Here is a 17,557-nt window from a genome sequence, read left to right as displayed (position 1 = left end):
ATCAGGTGATCTTCCAAAGCAGAAGTTTAATTGTGGATCTGATTCAAGGTTGGCAGATTATTATGCAATTGGAATTTCTGTCAGTATTTATGTATTGAATGGTTTCAGAAAGCAGAGTTTAGTGCAGCTAACAAATCGTATCTTGCTCCCATTTATTTTTGCTACTTTAGGACATAAGCAGATCCTAGAAAGTTTTTTAGGTTTAAGTTTTAACCCGGACCATTGGGGCCCAATTTAACACTCATTTTCACTCTGTTTGTGTAGTATTGGTTTGTCTTCATCTGTGTTATAACCTTTTTCCCGTTAATAGGTTCAACAACTTATACAAGATGCTATTGATCCTGAGCGTTTATGTCAAATGTTTGCTGGATGGGGAGCTTGGATGTAAATATAAAATTAATCTCTGCAGCTGCTACAAGTGAATACATTAGACCCCCACCTCGAAAGACCCTTCATTTTCCATGGAAATCAAAGTCGTCTTCTCATCCCCAACAGGTTATCTAATCATCCCTCTTTCTGTTCTGTCGATCAGATTGTGTTTTGCGTTGGTTTTATTGTTAAAGATTGTTTCTTTTCCAATGATCTGATCTGGGTTTTTCTTGTTTTCTTCATCTGGGTTCTGTTGATGAAAAAATAGTTACCCATCTCTTTGGTTTTGAAGTGCTTTGGCTCAATGAATGCCCATTGTAGATGCACATCTGGCTGGAGACAAGCACCAAGCGAAGTAAAGAGATAATTTGAATAACAAAAGATGGTAAAATAATATTCATGACTATATTTTAGAGAGAATGAATGTAACAATATTTCTTAGTTAGCTAGTAAAAATAGCTTTTTAGTTATTTTAGCAAAAAATTAGCTAAAATGAAAAGATCATGGATATGGATATTTTTACCCTGTAATTAATCATAGCTTTTGGAGTGCTCATCTCAAAGATGTAGTTGTAGAACAATGGAGATGAAGATGGAAGATCTCTTTTGATGGAAAATCTTACCCTCGCCCCAAACTAAGGTGCAAGGGAGGCGTGCAATGCCAACTAATATTATACTATTACACACCTAGATGTAGATCTAGATGTAGATATGGAAATCATGGGTACCAATATATCAAGTCATTTCATTTGTCTTTAATTTATGTTCATGAGAATCGTCTTCTTCAATATAATCCATCTGTATTGGCATGAAAAAAGGAACGGAAACAAGATTAGTAGCTAAGAATAGAAATTAAAATAACCCAAGATTATGGTAGCACAACCGTTCGAGGACAAGGTCCATTAAATCAAGAATTTAAATTAATGCGGTTGACAATTCAATGCAAGATGGACCATGCAAGTGAAGCTAGGAGGTTGGTTACCTTGGAGTCGAAGGCAGGCGGACAGACACAACTCATTGTTCTTTCAGTAATACGCATCTTTGACCAGATAGTGAAATATTCTGTAGTCGCCTGCTTCTGCGCTACAAATCTCCAAGGAATTATCTTCTTCTTCAACCGCACGTTATTAGGTTTTTTGTTCTTGGCCATTACCCTAATTGATATTGTCATAGGTGCACTGGCTAAACAAATTGATGTATTTGCAAAAGCAATTTCTTAGTAAGGACAAACACAACTATATATATATATATGAGCAACATTCAGAGTTTTGAGTTTAGAAAATAAAAAATGAGGCGAGTGTTATAATGAGAACAAGGGAGCAGCAGCTGGTAAGCGAGTCAAGTCAATATGCACGCGACTTTATGCCAAAGGCAAGAGGGGAGGTAGGTAGATTAATTAAGGACCATGAAAACAAGGGGCAGTGGTCTGTGATCTGATCACAAACACCTCGTCCGGGCAGTGAGAGGGGCAGGCGGTATCTTTTTTTGTATACGTTGGGAGCTAACAGGTTTCCTCACACACCATATCACACAACGTCCTGTCATTATTATTTCCTCCCTCCAGACTTTTGTGAGACTACTACACTTTCAACATTCAATTTGTCAGCTGACTTGCATTGCCCATAATGAAGTCGCCGTGACTTCATTCCTCGATTCCTCGATTCCTCGATTTGAATTAAGCGTTGTGTTTTTCAGATTTCATCCCTAGTTTTTTTTATTTATTCCAGAAGAAGATTTGTGCATATAAAGAATTTGGTGAATCAAGCCAAGCCCTTGTTTTTTTATAATGGAAAAATGACCTTTTCTTTATGTTTTTTCAGTTTCTTAAGAATTTGGAAAAAATAATCTTTAAAATATGTTCTATTTAGAGATTTTCAATAACATAAAAAAAAATGTAAGCAATTTTTATTATTCATAAAATCATTTAATTTTCCAAAACATTAATGGCTGATAATTTCATTTTTATTTATATTTTATTTTAAAATTCTCAGCATCTTCAAAAAAGAAAAGGTATTTCTTTAATATTTTCAAATATTGTAAATTTATCACAAATATAGTTGTATTTTGTAAACAAAGGGCAGATTTTGACCAAATCCTTTTTATTTTGACCAATCATTTTCCTTTCTTTCCTTTACACCTTTTGATGTAAACACGTGAGCAAGCGGTTTTTTCAATTATCTTTCACTCTTATTTCTTTTTCCGCAAATCCTTCTTTTTTGTTTTTTTACATGGAAATGCCAAAAGCCGACTAAATACCCGTTTTGCTCCGTGGCTGAGGTGGGTGGTTTTTGACTTTTCCAATCAAAAAATCAACCATTATTATTATTATTATTATTTAAAAACCATAATATCCGTCTTTTGTTGCCTTGTGAGAAGCTCTGATTGTAGCGTAGTATAAATAAAATATTTTATTTTTTAAAATATATTTAAATAATATTTTTTATATAATTTATTTTTGATATTAGCTGATAAACGATTAAAAAATATTTAAAAAATTAATTTAAAATAAAAATTTTAATTTTGATAAAAAAATAGATTTAACTTCAATTCTAAAAATAGGTAGTGTTGTTGTTATTGTTGTTGTTTTTACTATGCAAAAGTTCGATACTAGTTATTTTTTTAAAAATAATTTATTTAAAAAATATTAATTTTTTTTATATATTTATACATTAAAAAATTTAAAAATACAAAAAAAATTCATTTAAAATAAAAAAACTTATTATTTTTTAAAAACCACAAAAACACCACAATCACAGCTGCAGTGTTTGTTCGGGAGTGAAGTTTCACTGTATTAATTTTTTAAATTTAAATCAATATTTTTTAGTATTTTTTTATTATTTTAATATATTAATATAAAAATAATTATTATTTTGTTATATTTTTGTAAAAATATTACTTTAAAAAACACCGTACACGTAACCCAGGCACGATCAAAATCAAACAAAACTTGAAGCCTTTGCAGATATTTTTATTTAAATCTTAACTTGAATTAAAAATTTGTTACAAAATTGAATATATTTTTTAAATTTATATTAAAATCTCCTATTCAAAAAAAAAATGATTGAATCACTTTTTTTACTAAACACATTTCTAATTTATTTTATTTTTTATAAATTATTTAGAAGAAAATAATTTTTAAACTATAACTCAGTTACTCAAAGTAAAAAGGTAGTTTTTATAAATCACGTTAAGAAAATTCTTAATACGTGTCTGATTCATATTGGATTGAATTGGGATTTGGTCCAATCATGATTTTAAATTGTATTTACATATGAAAAACTGTGATAAGACACGCTAAATCAATTTTTTTTTAAATTATTGTCTATTTTGAAATAAGTTACAATTTTTATTTTGTTAATCACATTTTTGTGCTTAATTTCTCTCCACGTGTTTTTTTTTTTAAAAAAAAGAGAGGAAGAAAACAGTGTCAAGCTCATCATTCGCTTCTGTTCTGTTTTGCAAAACAGAGGAGAAATGGAAAATGAAATACGGGGGATTTGTGATTGTAATAATTATTATTTTTTAAAGTTTTTTTATTTGAAATTATATTAAAATAATATTTATTTTATTTTTTTTAAAAATATTTCGTAATATTAAATAATAATAAAATATATAAAAAATTAGAAAACCATAACCCCAAACAACCTTTAAAACTGATATTTCTGCCAACTCTTGTCTAATCAACTCAATCTCAATAGGACTTTTTGAAATTAGGAATGCGTCGGCGGTGGGCCTTCAAAATATCATTTTGCTTTCATGATCCATACCTCTACGTGGCGCATTTGAATCCTGACACGTAACGCTACCCTATCTTTCCTTTAAAAAACAAAAAACTTTGAATCCCAGAAGAAAATATCCCGAAGATAATAACATGTTGAATGACCTCACCTTCTCCACGTGGCTTCCAAAATCAAATAAAAAATAAAAATATATTTAAGAAGAGCCTGTCTCCGTGTCTCGTAATCTGAAATTGTTTTTTTTAATATATATATATATATATATATATATATATATATAAATAGGTACCGACCATCACCATCATGGCTTTAGTAATAATGAATAAATAAATAAAAATAAAAACAAAAACGGCAGGCAGGCTGGCTGGCTGGCTATTCCTTGTATGGGAAGGAGGAAAGGGTGAACCGAAAACAGTTTGCGCCGCCACTCACCGCCTAACGGAAACCAAAGTGAAAAGGCGGTTCCGTTGATATTTATAACTCCTTTTTAAATCTTTTCTCCCTCTCCTCCAAGCAACCACAACTACACGAAGCAAAAACAACCTCTCCCTCTTCCTCTCTTCGATTTGCTATTTCACACACTGAAACCACACGCTTTATGTAGCAACCTGCACTCCTTTATCTCTCTCTCTTAATTCCCTCTTGCTTCTCTATTTTCTTTTCAAATCACTTTCACAGCCCTCCCTTGAGCCTTTAGTCCCTTCTTTTTCTTGCTTTGTTTCCTAACTTTATATGCTCTAATTTTGGATCAGTTTTCTTCCGGTGCAAGTTCGCTTACAAAATGCATTGTTAGTTTGTTTCTCATACAATTTCGTTGGCCTTTCTTACATCCTGGGGTATACTTGCAATTCATCCATCAAATCCCGCTTTTCAGTTCAATATTTGATCTATATTTTCCGTGTTTCATATGGAATTGAAGTTTGTCTTTCCATAGGCGTAGGCAAGTTGCTTTTTAGTTTTTAGCAAAACTTTCAAGAAAAAAAAAAAAAAACAAACAAACTCTGTTTTTCTCTGGGATTTCTTAGGCTAGTTAAATTGTAAAATCTCTGGTTAAACCGAGTTCAGCAATTAAAAATGAACTATTCACCGATTCAAGTCAGAAATACCAATGAAATCACACATGGGTTTAATGGTTTTACTTCTCAAAACACGCCAGAACATTCTTTACATAATCCTTCAAATTACCAAAGCACTCATAGCAGACACTCACATGATCAGGAATCAGCTGTTTCCGATAGCGAAAGTTTTAGTTCGGGAGTCAGTTATAATCAATCCCCATCATTCAATGATGGGTTGATTCGACTTTTCGAAGGAGAAAGAGTTCATGATCTCATCAAGCAAAGATTCGTTTCGGGTTTGGGTTTACTTGGCAAGAAAGCAACAGTTGTTGCCATTCATAGGAATACTTACTCTGGTGTTCTGGAGCAAGCTAGAATGCAATCCTTTCAGATTATTGCGAAAGCAATGGAGAAGAAGTGTGGTGGCGATGCGAATGTCAAGTTTGGTTGGTATGGTGGTACAAGAGATGAGATCTGTGAGATTATGAAGCATGGTTTCAGTGCCCGGATGATTGATAACAGCAATGGATTGTATGGATCTGGCATTTATCTTTCTCCAGATGATTCTCCTGTGGAATGGTAAGCAAATGATTTATCTCTATTGAATATTTTTCCTGTGTGTGCTGTTTTGTTCTGCTTTGATGTTAAATAATGTGAGCAATGATTCTTAAAGGATTTTACTAGCTATGGTGTAGTTTGTCAATCTTGTGCTTCTTAATTATTATCCTTGCATTTTTGTTTTTTACAGTGTGAAGAAATTGAATGTTGGTAAAGATGGTCTGCGGCATATGTTGCTTTGCCGTGTTATTCTGGGGAAGGCAGAGGTTGTTCATCCGGGTTCTGATCAGTATCATCCGAGTTCTGATCAGTTTGATTCAGGAATGGACAACTTGTCATCTCCTAAGAAGTATATTGTGTGGAGTGCCCATATGAACACTCATATTTTGCCAGAGTATGTGATAAGTTTCAGTGCTCCTTCTAGCTTGAAAGGTGGGTCATCCACAATATGAGTTTTTGATGATGTATTGAGCTTGGGAAGTTGTTTGTTGACAATTTTTGAATTGTAATCATATGTTTTTGGTTGTTTGATTGTGCAGGGTACTTTAGAATTCCTGAATCTTTGAGGAAGCCAACTTCTCCTTGGATGCCATTTCCTTCTCTTATTTCTGCTCTCTCAAAGTTCTTGCCTCCCACTACTACCAAGTTGATTATCAAGTATTATAGAGCTCACAGAGTGAGTAATAGAATTAGATTTATTGCAGGAATTAGTATTTGAAAGTTGTCCGATTTGTAGTATCGTACGATCTGACATTGTTGAGCTTCTGCTCCAGGCAAATAAGATTTCTAGACAAGAACTGATACAGCAAGTGAGAAAGATTGTAGGGGACAAGCTACTGATTTCAGTCATCAAATCATTTAGAACCAAGGTATGGCACTTCCTCTGATTAAATAGTTGCCTTCATCTTTCTTAGTATATGCTGAATTAAAAGTTGTGATCCATCCTGTGGAGTGTGAACCGGTATTATAGAAATAACAGAACACGGTTTGATTTGGGGATTTGCTGCCTCGCCTGATGTTTATTATGATTGCCTATTTTGCATTTAGACGAATCTTCATAAACTTTTATTTGAACTGTTATGTGTAAGAGAAGAAGCAATTGTGTACATCAATGAATTTGACTCCCAGTTTATTGCTAATTGCTGAGAGTAACAAGTTGGAAAATATTCTGCGCATCCTCGCTGGGAAAGGCGTGGAAGGACTTCCTTTTCTAGGAATCCCTTTGCTAGGTTTATATTATTTCCATGGAAAATATGCTTTAAGGGAAGTGGTGCTGCTTTCTTTGCCTATGCCCTATAATATGAAAAGATGCATTATTGGAATAAAATTACAAATATGATTGTGGAATATTTTGCTGAGGAGCAAAGTGCTTTGGTTCAGTTGATGCTTTACTTTAATTCCTTTATTCCAGGACATGATTCTTAATGGCTTGCATTGGCAGCAGTCATTTGCTGCTACATGATTTTATCGATCAAAATGAATTTTGCTTCTGTTTTGTTAGTAAAGTATTTGCTGAATAGATACATAAAGGCCAACTTGATAACTTTGCTTGTGTTCGATAGAAAAGCCTAATTGGTACCCCACATATTCTCCAATTTTGTTCTGCAGATGCTTGTAACATCAAGCAACTTGGAGCAAACAATGGTTCAAAAAGGAGTCAATATTGGAATGAATCATGATGTGAGGAGGGACGGCATGGAAGAATTGATTATGCAGGTATGAAGCAGAGTGCGGACTGAAAAGACAGATGAAACTGACATAAACGAGTAGCTAATCCAAATTGACATGTAGAAACCGAGTGTTTAGTTGCTGGTAGGTCGTCTTGTAGTCGCAGAGTAGTCAGTAGGCATTTTACATAATGGAAGTTACAGCTTGTGCCATCACACGACTGCTATGCAAGTGGAAATATTTGTCAGCAATATGTGAAAGGAAATGTAACCTTTGACTCTCACTAGAAAAATAAAAATGTTGTTACAGCTCAATGTGGGAACTGCTGCCTAACCACTACCCGGATTGTTTGCAGCATCTGCAACCTTTTGGCTTGTTTTTGTACGGTCGCAAGATTCATTGGGCCTGTAAAAATGATGCAAGACATGATGTGCATATCAATGGAGCATTAGGCCAAAGAAATTTGTCTTTGCATTGAGCCTGCAACTGCAAGGGACCGAGTTGATTCTACCATCCAATCACTTTGGACGTTTCTTCATAAATGGAATCTACATTCAATTGTTAAGAGTGCTAATATACAAGGATCGGTTCACCATATAAAACCAGGATGGATAAAATGAAAACGATCATTATCTGCTATGCATGGGTACTTTGCGGGTGCTTCATTTGTGGGTTGTGGGAAGCTTCAAGGTTGTGGTTTTAGCCTAAACCTTAGCGACTGATGCCCAATTCCTCACGGACATGCCTCAACTGCGCTCACTGAGGCCAGGCCCAGAAGGCCAGCCTCTGCTTAACTGGATTTGTCCTTGTCCAGTTTCTAAACTTTTAGGGAAACACCATCTATAGCAGGGGTGATATGTTAGATTTAGAGGGTGATCGAGAGGCTTCTAGGTTGCTTTTAAAAATGTTGTTTATTTAAAAATATATCAAAATAATATATAAAATAAAAAAGAAGAAAGCCTTGTAGATTGTTATCATTGATGGAAAAAATCGACACTCGTTGGTGATTGGCAAAAGAAAATTAAAGCCTTTTAAGAAGACAAGTTGGCGGGAAATAACCCTTGACGAGAAAATAATTGCCTTCTACATCTGGTGGATGCCATTAACTAGACTTTTTGAAAACTTACATTGGATTGTATTCAATCCTAGGGTGGCTAGGAAAAAGGCCTTGTTTTTCAAGGGCCTAAAAGACATGGACATGTTGAACTAACAGTCACCTTTTTGTTTGGTTTATTCTAAACGACAAGTCTTGTCGTTTAGGCTATCCCAAGTGGTAAGGCTATCAAATTTTTTTTTATTTTTATACTATTATTTTTCATTCCAAGTCTTTCAAATATTTATGTTGGGAACATTCAATCATAATAAGTAAGGGAAAAGAAAAACACTTATTATCTTATACATGTCATGTAACAGTGAAGGAAAAATACAATTAAATGGGGGATTTGGTCATGATTAATGTTTATGAAGACCATTATACAGAGATATGAAAATTTTATTTGAAGATATTAAAATTTTATTAGAGACATAAAGACTTCGTCATGGACATAGAGACAAGCAATGTCATAAATAAAATTCATGGAGATTTCTTGGAGACATAATTTTGATTTATTAATTAAAAAGTTTAAAGGATTCTCTTACATAAGTCGAGATATAATTTTTAAAACCTATATAATCTCAGGCAACACATACCGTGGTACGTTAAATTTTTTTTTATTTTATTTGAGTTGTTTTTCATTCTTTAAAAATTATTAGAGGTAAGTTTGATTATAAATCTTTCTATCTTCTTTTACGGGCATGACAGTTTTTAATATCATGTTTGTTGTTATTGTGAAAGAAACAAAATATATTAGGGTTTCTTATATATACTCCACTTTTCATAGAAAATGGATGTTTTAAGAATTATTTTTTCTGCCTCAAAACATACCATTTGATAGCACTTATAAGAGAGACTATTTGAAGGAGCCAACCTAGCACAATGACGAGAAGTTTTACCTTACCAGCAGACTGGGTAGGTAGCATCTCTTAGAATTAATTTTAATTTTAATTTTAATTTTACGATGCTTGGGCTTAATTATGACGTGAGCAGAATTCGATTCCAGTCTCACATTGTATTAGCCAGGGCGGAATTGAATTCTTTCATATTTTGCAAGGAATATGATTGCCATATTTATTAAATCTACATATTTAAATTTAATTTGAATGAACATGATTTATTATATGATAAAAAAATTAATAATTTAATTCATTATTTTAGTAATTATTTCACTCAATTCAATTCAGGTTTAATAAGCACGATTGATCATGTTTTAAATAGACATGATTATTGTACGGACGAGTTAAAATAAAAAAAATAGCATTACAATTATTTATATTTTAGACACATTATATATTTTATTAAGACATAAATAATTAATGAATTATATACTTAGTAGTGTATTTTGAATATTGCAATTGAGAGGACGTGTACTCAAAGTCTAATTATGTGTGAAAAAGATTGGCTATGAAACACATGTTATGTGGACTTCTCAAACATTCCTATTTCCTTCTTGCATGATAGCAAATCGCTCCTCAATTAATCATTGCAGTACTCAATACCATACCAGAGGATGGAAAATTCTCGAAGAATATACAATAATCATTTCAGTTGTGAAAATATTTTTAATTAAAGCACCTTTTATTTTCTAAAAAGCATTTTTTATTTAGAAATTAATTTATACAGAAAGTGATTTTCTAAAAAGGAAATTATTTTTTAATATTTGATAGTGTCATGAAAAATGAGTTAGAAAATATTTTTTAATGTTTGACTATATCATGAAAAATAAGCTGAATTTTTTTTAAATTTTTTTTTCAAGTTTATTAAAAGAATAAAGACTAAATTTGATAAATAAAAAATTAGAGAATGAAATTATTTCAAATTAAACAAATAGTAATAAAAAGAATGAAAATCAAATTTGACAAATAAAAAATTGAAAGAGGATTAAATTTTTTAAAAAATTAATTTCATGAATTATTTCAAATAAAATAAATATAAAAAAATAAGGACCAAATTAGTATAAAAATAAATTCTGAGGGATGAAACTAAAAAAAATTAAAAAAAATATATAGCAATTAAAAGATTAATGACTAAATTTGATATAATTAAAAAATAAAAATATATATTTTTTATTTTTTGAAAAGAGTTTTTCACCCAAAATAAAAGAAAAATATTTTCCTGAAAACCAATCAAAATTTATTTTTTGAAATTTTTTTATAAACTTTTTTAATTGTAAATAAACACAAAAGAAATTTAGAAAGTAAAATAAAGACATAAATTAATCTCAATAAATTTATTTTCTCAACCTTTGAATGGATCATTCGAATATATTACATCATATATTAATAACGTAAGTAGGGAGTAAACTTTTTCACTTGTATATAATAAGCTAACATCTCAAAAGTAATTTGCTTACTATATATATATATATTGGGTCTGTTCAAAGACATTAATTAGTACTATATATATATATATATATATATATATATATATATATATATATATATATATTGTGGGTCTGTTCAAAGACATTAATTAGTACTATATATATATATATATATATATATATATATATATATATATATATATATATAGAAAATGAAATTCTCAAGAATTTTCTAGTCTTGTTGTTGTGTATAAACCTACCTTTGACTACAATATTGAAGATGTTCATTTAGACCATCATTCTTGGTATTGCGTTCAAGCGTTGTTGAAATTGCCAAAAGCATCTAGCTAATGGAGTGCAGCGCGCGCATTGCTTTTTATTTATCTAAAACCTTACTTTAAAAACCTCTGAATAACTTTAAAAAGAAAAAAAAATTAAGATAATAATGAGAGATAACTTCTAAAAAATAAATAAAAATATTATATAAAATCCCATTGATTTTTACGTATTGGCAGCAAAATTGTGGCAAAGAGAGAACAAGGTATATACTAGTTTTTCTTGCTTGCATTTCACTCATAAGATTTTTTTTTAACGAATTATATAAACTCATAATATATAAGGTTGATCAGATCAAAACCTTGTATGATTAAAAAAACACTAAGTCAATAATCGTTAAACTCTATTTATTATAAAAATAAACCTATAGAAAATAGGTAGGCTATGAAGAACTTATTGACGATGTGAATAAACATGGGCCAATATAATCATAACTACTATTAATAAAATCATTATGAACTATAACAACCATCATCTTTATCACATATATTATTGCTACCATAACTATCACTATAAATATTATCATTATAATTACTACCATTACTATCACTATCTTTATCTCTATCGTAAATATCATAAATTTTCATATTATACTATCATCAATAAATTATAACCTCAAATAATACTCTAATTATTATCAATTAGCCATTATTTTTTCTCCGGTTTAAATTTTTTCAACCTAAATTAATATCTTTAGTTATTATCAATCTCACATTAAATATGTTTTCCCTAAATTTTTAGCTTAACCATAAAATTAACACAAAATAATTGGTAATCATTAAATTACTCATCATTTCTTCAATTCTAACACATCTAAGTTACAAAAGCACATACAATTTCATCAAGTAACAAATTAAATCGATTTCCTCTAAATCTCAAAGAAACCTTAAAATACAAATCATATATTAATACAATAAAATTATTATTATAAAACAACCAGCACACTTAAATGTACAACCAAATTATAAAAACTACAAATATATTTTAATAAATTAAATTTAAATACAAATGAGTAAGTTTACACTTACTTGGAGGAGTGAAACTTAACAAGAATTGTAACCAAGAGATGATGCCACATGAAAGAAAAAACCAATTTCACTACGTGAATTCATGGTGCAATTGAGAGGAAGACTACGAGAGATGATGCCACATGAAATTGCCTGTCTCCTTAATACATACATACATATATATATACATACATATATATATATATGTATATATATATACATATGTATATATATATATGGGTAATCAGCCAAATTTATTTTATTTGTTTAGTTATTTATTGTCAAACAACTAACGAGTTCTTTTACCAAACAGATCAGTAGTATTGACTATATATCTTAATACACAGAGAGAGAGAGAAATAAATCTCTAATAAGAGGTGGTGCTCTATCTCTTTAGGGTTGAATGGCCTTATTATTTTAACAAGAACACCTCTCCGTATTCCCACAAGTTTATATATTATCTCTATAAAACAATCCTTTTCCATCAAGATCACCACTTGCAACATGTCATCCTCGGTCTTCTAGAATATCCACACCAATTTGCAGATCAAGCTTTCTGACCACGCTATCTGCTTCCCTAAGCATACATGTATCGTCGCTGCTGAGAGTAAATGCATCTCATTTTTATTTTTTTTATATAATTTTGTAATTTAATGTTAGCGTGCTTGTCATTGATTTCACGAGGCTGCGTACGTAGCATGAAGCAAATACGGTGGGATTTTAGCTGAGAAACGTGTGAGGCCTGTAAGCTATACAGGTGTTGAGCACCATCACTTGGCTGAGTGCGATGGATATCCTCCAAAGCAGTGGCGGTCACCGTCCTTCTTTAGTTGTAGGTTGTAGCATCACCATAACAAAAGAAAAAGAAAAACTCACCAATAATAATCTCCATGGGAAAATCATTAAATTGACAATATTAATTTCCTATCGTATGATATCATATCTCATCTGGCTTGTCCAATGATATGTTTAAGAGGAAGATAATTATAACTTTTTAAAATATATTTTTTATCTAGAAATATATTAAAATAATATTTTTTTATTTTAAAAAAATTATTTTTATTATTAATATAATAAAATGATTTGAAAATATAAAAAAATTAAATTTAAATAAAAATTAAAAAAAATTAATTTTTTTGTGAAACGTGGTGCCCAGACGGTTTCTAACAGCACAATTGAGGTCTCATCTCATGCCAATCGAGCCTATAGTAAAAATATTGCATACCTCACAAAATTACGGTATCAATGTCTCTAAGTGACTATTAATCTCTTGTTATAAAATAGCTTGTAAATTAAGTAGAGAAATAAAAATAATTTTATCTTGTATTAAAAAGATGAGAGGTTTTATTATACTTTATAATATAAAGGATATTAAATCAATAAGATTTGAAGGAAACCAATATATATATATATATATATATATATATATATATATATATATATATATATATATATAATTAATGATACTTGGCATTTGATATCATATAAAATAAATAATTTTATTTTTTTTCATATTTTTTTTTCTTATAAATTTTATATTTATGTTTATAGAAATAAAACAAAAATTTCTAAAAAAATTATAAAAATTATTATTTATAAGTTTAAGTTTCATTATATCCTAAAATTATATTATTTTAACTCTGCAACCAAAATATAATAAGTACAATTAATATCTTTAAAATAATATTATTCAAATCTCAAAATCTATTAGCCATACACCACCGCCACATAACATCTCTATCACTAGCCGCATTGACAAGAAAAAAAGAAGACAAATACTTCGATATGTGATGAAAGAGGAAGACAGTACCAATGGACACAATTATCGTATAGCAAGATTTTTCCATTCATGTTCTTCATTTTTAATAATTTGTAAGTTGCGTGATAGGAAAGATAGACGCATCTTGGTGATTTTAAGTTCGAGCTACAAAGTACTGGATGTAAAAACAAAGAACAGTATTAAGAACACGAACAGGGCAAATTACTGTAATTTTAGATTTATTGATGAAATTTTCTGTTAGGATTTATATTATTATTTTGTCGGCAATGAATTTACTAATAGGTTCATACATATAAATGTTTTATTGATAAAACCATTATTAATAATTTTTGGTACGTCGGTGAGTACATCAATAATACAATTATTGATGGATTTATTTATAGAAAAAGCTGGACAAATTTTTTTTTTATCCTCTTTATTTTGTCAGTATTTTTCTCGGGAAGTTTGCTATATAATTGACAAAAATACCGTATGTAATTCTATTGGTAATTAAACAGTGACACAATGACATTTATAGTAATTTTTTTTCCAACTCTTTGAAATATATTGATGAATTTAATCCGTTGGTAATACTGTTAATAATCAATTAAAAATATTTTTTTAAAAATCTATTTAACAGAACTAGAAAAACAATAATACTAAAAAATAAACAACAATAACAAATAAATAAATTAACTAAAAATATTTTTACCTAACTTAGAAAACCTATTCCAGAACCCATAATCTAGCAAGAAATAAATTAATTTAATTGAGATTAATCAACAAAATTGAAAAAAAATCCAACAAAATTGATCTCATATGAAAAAAAATCCTACAACAACATTCATACAATTATATTAAAAAAAATTAAAATAAAAAAAATATAATGCAAAAAAAAACATAAAAAAAGAGAAGAAAAAAGAAAAATCTTACCTTAATTTAATTGCAAGTAAAGTTAAGAAGAGAAAAGAAAAAAAATATTCATAAAGTATGTTAATTAAAAAAAAACTAAGAAAAGAAAAGAAGAAGAAATGAGAAGATATACTTGTACTTGGAGGAGAAAAGAAGAGAGAGAAAGAAAGGGACATTTATGTTTTGTATAGAGGAGGAGGAGGAGGAGGAGGAGGAGGCGTGTTTATTATGAAATAAGAAATTTTGATTTTTTTATTAGGGCCTTTTATCAATGGTTTATCAATAGATAAATAAATGTTAATATGTTTAACTATTCTGTCGGTGATTCTATCAGAATTATTTAATTTAAATTTTTAATTTAATAAAAAAATTTCAGAAACCCCCTAAAAATCACAAATGACTTTTCAATTCGTCGGTGATTTTATTTGTAAGATTTAATTTAAATTTTCAATCTGATCAAAAATTTTCAGAAATCCTCCAAATATCACCAATAACTTTTCAATTCATCGATTATTCCATATGTAAAGAACATTAATTAATAATGCAATTGAGAAGTGAACAGTTCTACAGTTTTCTGCAATATATTGACATAATTAATCTGTTAGTGATACCCTTTCTAATTAACACAATGAATAGTGTCAAAGAGAAGAAAACAATTTATTGATGGGTTTGCGAAAGGATTTTACTGATGATATTTAATATCGATGGTAATGTTGTCTATATAAATGGCATGTTATCGTATTTTTTATTTTTTAATTTTAATTTTTTCTTTTCCCACTATAATTCTCTCGGTATATACCAAGAGAATAATTCTATCGGTTTTCACCGACGGATATAGCGAGGTAATATTTTGTTAGTAAAATTCACTGCAATCTACTAATATAAACATTTCATTAGTATTTTTATTTGTATTTATGAATTTTCTGGTAGCGACAACATGAAATCACATAAATTAATGGCCACCCGAAATTAATTACAATTAATAGCAAAAAAGCATCAATTAACTGCAATGTTGGAGGCCAAATATTGTTCTAGATTAAAAATTAGACGAGAGAAAGAGAGAGATTAAGGAAAAGTGTAGAATCAAATGAAACATGTGGGAATCCTTATACTCTTCCGCGTAAAGACGAAGACTCAGGTACCGTGTGAGCGAAGAAAAGTTGTTCTCTAGAAGAGGAGAGAGAGAGAGAGAGAGGTAAACAAGAACATGGAACCTTAAGGACAAAAAAAACAGGTGGACATTTTAGATAGCTAAGGTAATCCAGTTTTACTAGTATGTGTCAGCCCATACCTCACCTTCTCAGAAATCACACCAATCACAACCTATACAACACAACAGGCCGCCTCTACCGTTATAAAGTGCGTCTTCCTCTTCCTCTCCTTTTCTCCCATCCAAAGGACTCCCCTTGATTTTCACTTTCACAAAGACACAACCAACCACTCTTGTTTTATCATCCCAAAATCTCCCACTTGCTCTCTCCCCATCTCTCTTGAGAACTAAAGAAACCCAGCTCCAGAACACAGGGAAACTATAATTCCTCCCCGCAAATTTAAGCAAATATAGCTCCAAAATGCAAGCCAGAAGTCCTCTAATCACCCTCTCTCCAAGCTCTCCAAGCTTCAACTCCTATTCTTCAAGCAAGCTAGCAGAAATTGCAGCAAGAGTCGTCCTGGAATTCACTAGCGAATCAGACCAACCAGAGGACTCTAACAACAACATTTTCTCTTGGCGAGTGCATGAAGGGGAAGAAAACAACCACCCCCAGAACGACAACGAATTGGGCGAAAACGACCACGAGGAGGAGGAGGACGACGACGACGACTTCGAGTTTGCAGTTCTAAGCAAGCCAGAACCACAATTCTCTCCAATTTCAGCTGATGATATCTTTTACAACGGCCAAATCAGACCCTTCTATCCCTTATTTAACACCAAGTTACTCTTAGACGACCAAGAATCCCTACCCAAATCCAAGACTGCAACCAACACTCAGGATAACAAGAAACCAAATAGATTACCCCTCAAGAAGCTCTTCTACGAGGACCGTGAAACGTTTTCTTGTTCTTCATCGGAAGCTGACGATATAGACAGTGCAGAACCTGGGACTTACTGTGTGTGGACAGCAAAGAAGGAAGAGGGATCTCTAGGGAGCTGCAAGAAGAGCAGCTCTACCGGGTCTAATTCAAAGAGATGGAAGTTTAAAGACTTGCTGCACAGGAGCAATAGCGATGGTAAAGACACTTTTGTGTTCTTGACGCCTAATAGCAAGAAGAGTGGCGGCCATAAGAGATTTGGTAGTGATGATCATGACGGTAAAAATAATAATAAAAATATTAATAAAGAGAGTACAGAGAAAAGGAAAGAAGTGAAAGGAGCCGGAAGTTTATTTCAACTTCAACAACAGTACTATGTGAAGGGTAAAGAAGGTGATAAACGCCGGTCGTATTTGCCTTACCGGCCAGATTTGGTGGGTTTTATGTCTAACGTTAAAGGGGTGGGCAGGAATATTCATCCATTTTGAGAGGTGGAGGGTTTTTTTTTTTTTCAAAACAAAAGGTTTTGGGTGTATTTATTGTAATGATTTTATTAATTTTTTGGGTTTTTTTATTAGCGAATCATGATTTCTAGTGTTTATAGCAATGAGGGATTTCAATTTGGTGTACATACAATTAAGGTGTTGTGATAGATATCTTTCTTGTATATATTAAATTCAATCGTTTTTATTTGTTTGATATCA

The 17,557-nt window shown here is 30.8% G+C and overlaps 3 protein-coding genes across 4 annotated transcripts in view; all 3 read left to right on the top strand.

Moving 5' to 3' along the window:
* LOC133675837 (serine/threonine-protein kinase ATM) overlaps positions 1 to 1,127 on the top strand; it is a 52,222-nt gene extending 51,095 nt beyond the window's left edge. For both annotated transcript variants that reach the window (XM_062097351.1, XM_062097350.1), the window contains 2 exons: positions 311 to 495; positions 638 to 1,127. In XM_062097351.1, coding sequence (XP_061953335.1) covers positions 311 to 388 — 78 coding nt within the window. In that variant the 3' untranslated portion in view covers positions 389 to 495; positions 638 to 1,127. The remainder of the gene's footprint in view (positions 1 to 310; positions 496 to 637) is intronic.
* A 3,326-nt stretch (positions 1,128 to 4,453) lies between these two features.
* LOC133675423 (probable inactive poly [ADP-ribose] polymerase SRO5) lies at positions 4,454 to 7,703 on the top strand. Its single transcript, XM_062096792.1, has 5 exons — positions 4,454 to 5,742; positions 5,912 to 6,153; positions 6,261 to 6,397; positions 6,495 to 6,590; positions 7,330 to 7,703. The coding sequence occupies exons 1-5, from the start codon at positions 5,180 to 5,182 to the stop codon at positions 7,441 to 7,443; spliced, it is 1,152 nt and encodes a 383-aa protein (XP_061952776.1). The 5' UTR covers positions 4,454 to 5,179; the 3' UTR covers positions 7,444 to 7,703.
* Positions 7,704 to 16,122: 8,419 nt separating this feature from the next.
* On the top strand, positions 16,123 to 17,557 carry LOC133675312 (uncharacterized). Its single transcript, XM_062096654.1, has one exon. It carries the CDS (start codon positions 16,394 to 16,396, stop codon positions 17,339 to 17,341), a length of 948 nt encoding a protein of 315 aa, XP_061952638.1. The 5' UTR covers positions 16,123 to 16,393; the 3' UTR covers positions 17,342 to 17,557.

This window comes from Populus nigra, chromosome 16 (genome assembly GCF_951802175.1).
Source record: "Populus nigra chromosome 16, ddPopNigr1.1, whole genome shotgun sequence".
Lineage (NCBI taxonomy): Eukaryota > Viridiplantae > Streptophyta > Magnoliopsida > Malpighiales > Salicaceae > Populus > Populus nigra.
This window is presented reverse-complemented; position numbering and strand designations above follow the sequence as displayed.

Bases quoted from the DNA above. Each gene is read 5' to 3' on its own strand.
- LOC133675312 (XM_062096654.1), top strand. From the start codon at position 16,394: ATGCAAGCCAGAAGTCCTCTAATCACCCTCTCTCCAAGCTCTCCAAGC.
- LOC133675423 (XM_062096792.1), top strand. From the start codon at position 5,180: ATGAACTATTCACCGATTCAAGTCAGAAATACCAATGAAATCACACAT. The intron at 5,743-5,911 runs GTAAGCAAATGA...TGTTTTTTACAG, and splicing joins GATGATTCTCCTGTGGAATG to TGTGAAGAAATTGAATGTTG. The intron at 6,591-7,329 runs GTATGGCACTTC...TTTGTTCTGCAG, and splicing joins TCAAATCATTTAGAACCAAG to ATGCTTGTAACATCAAGCAA.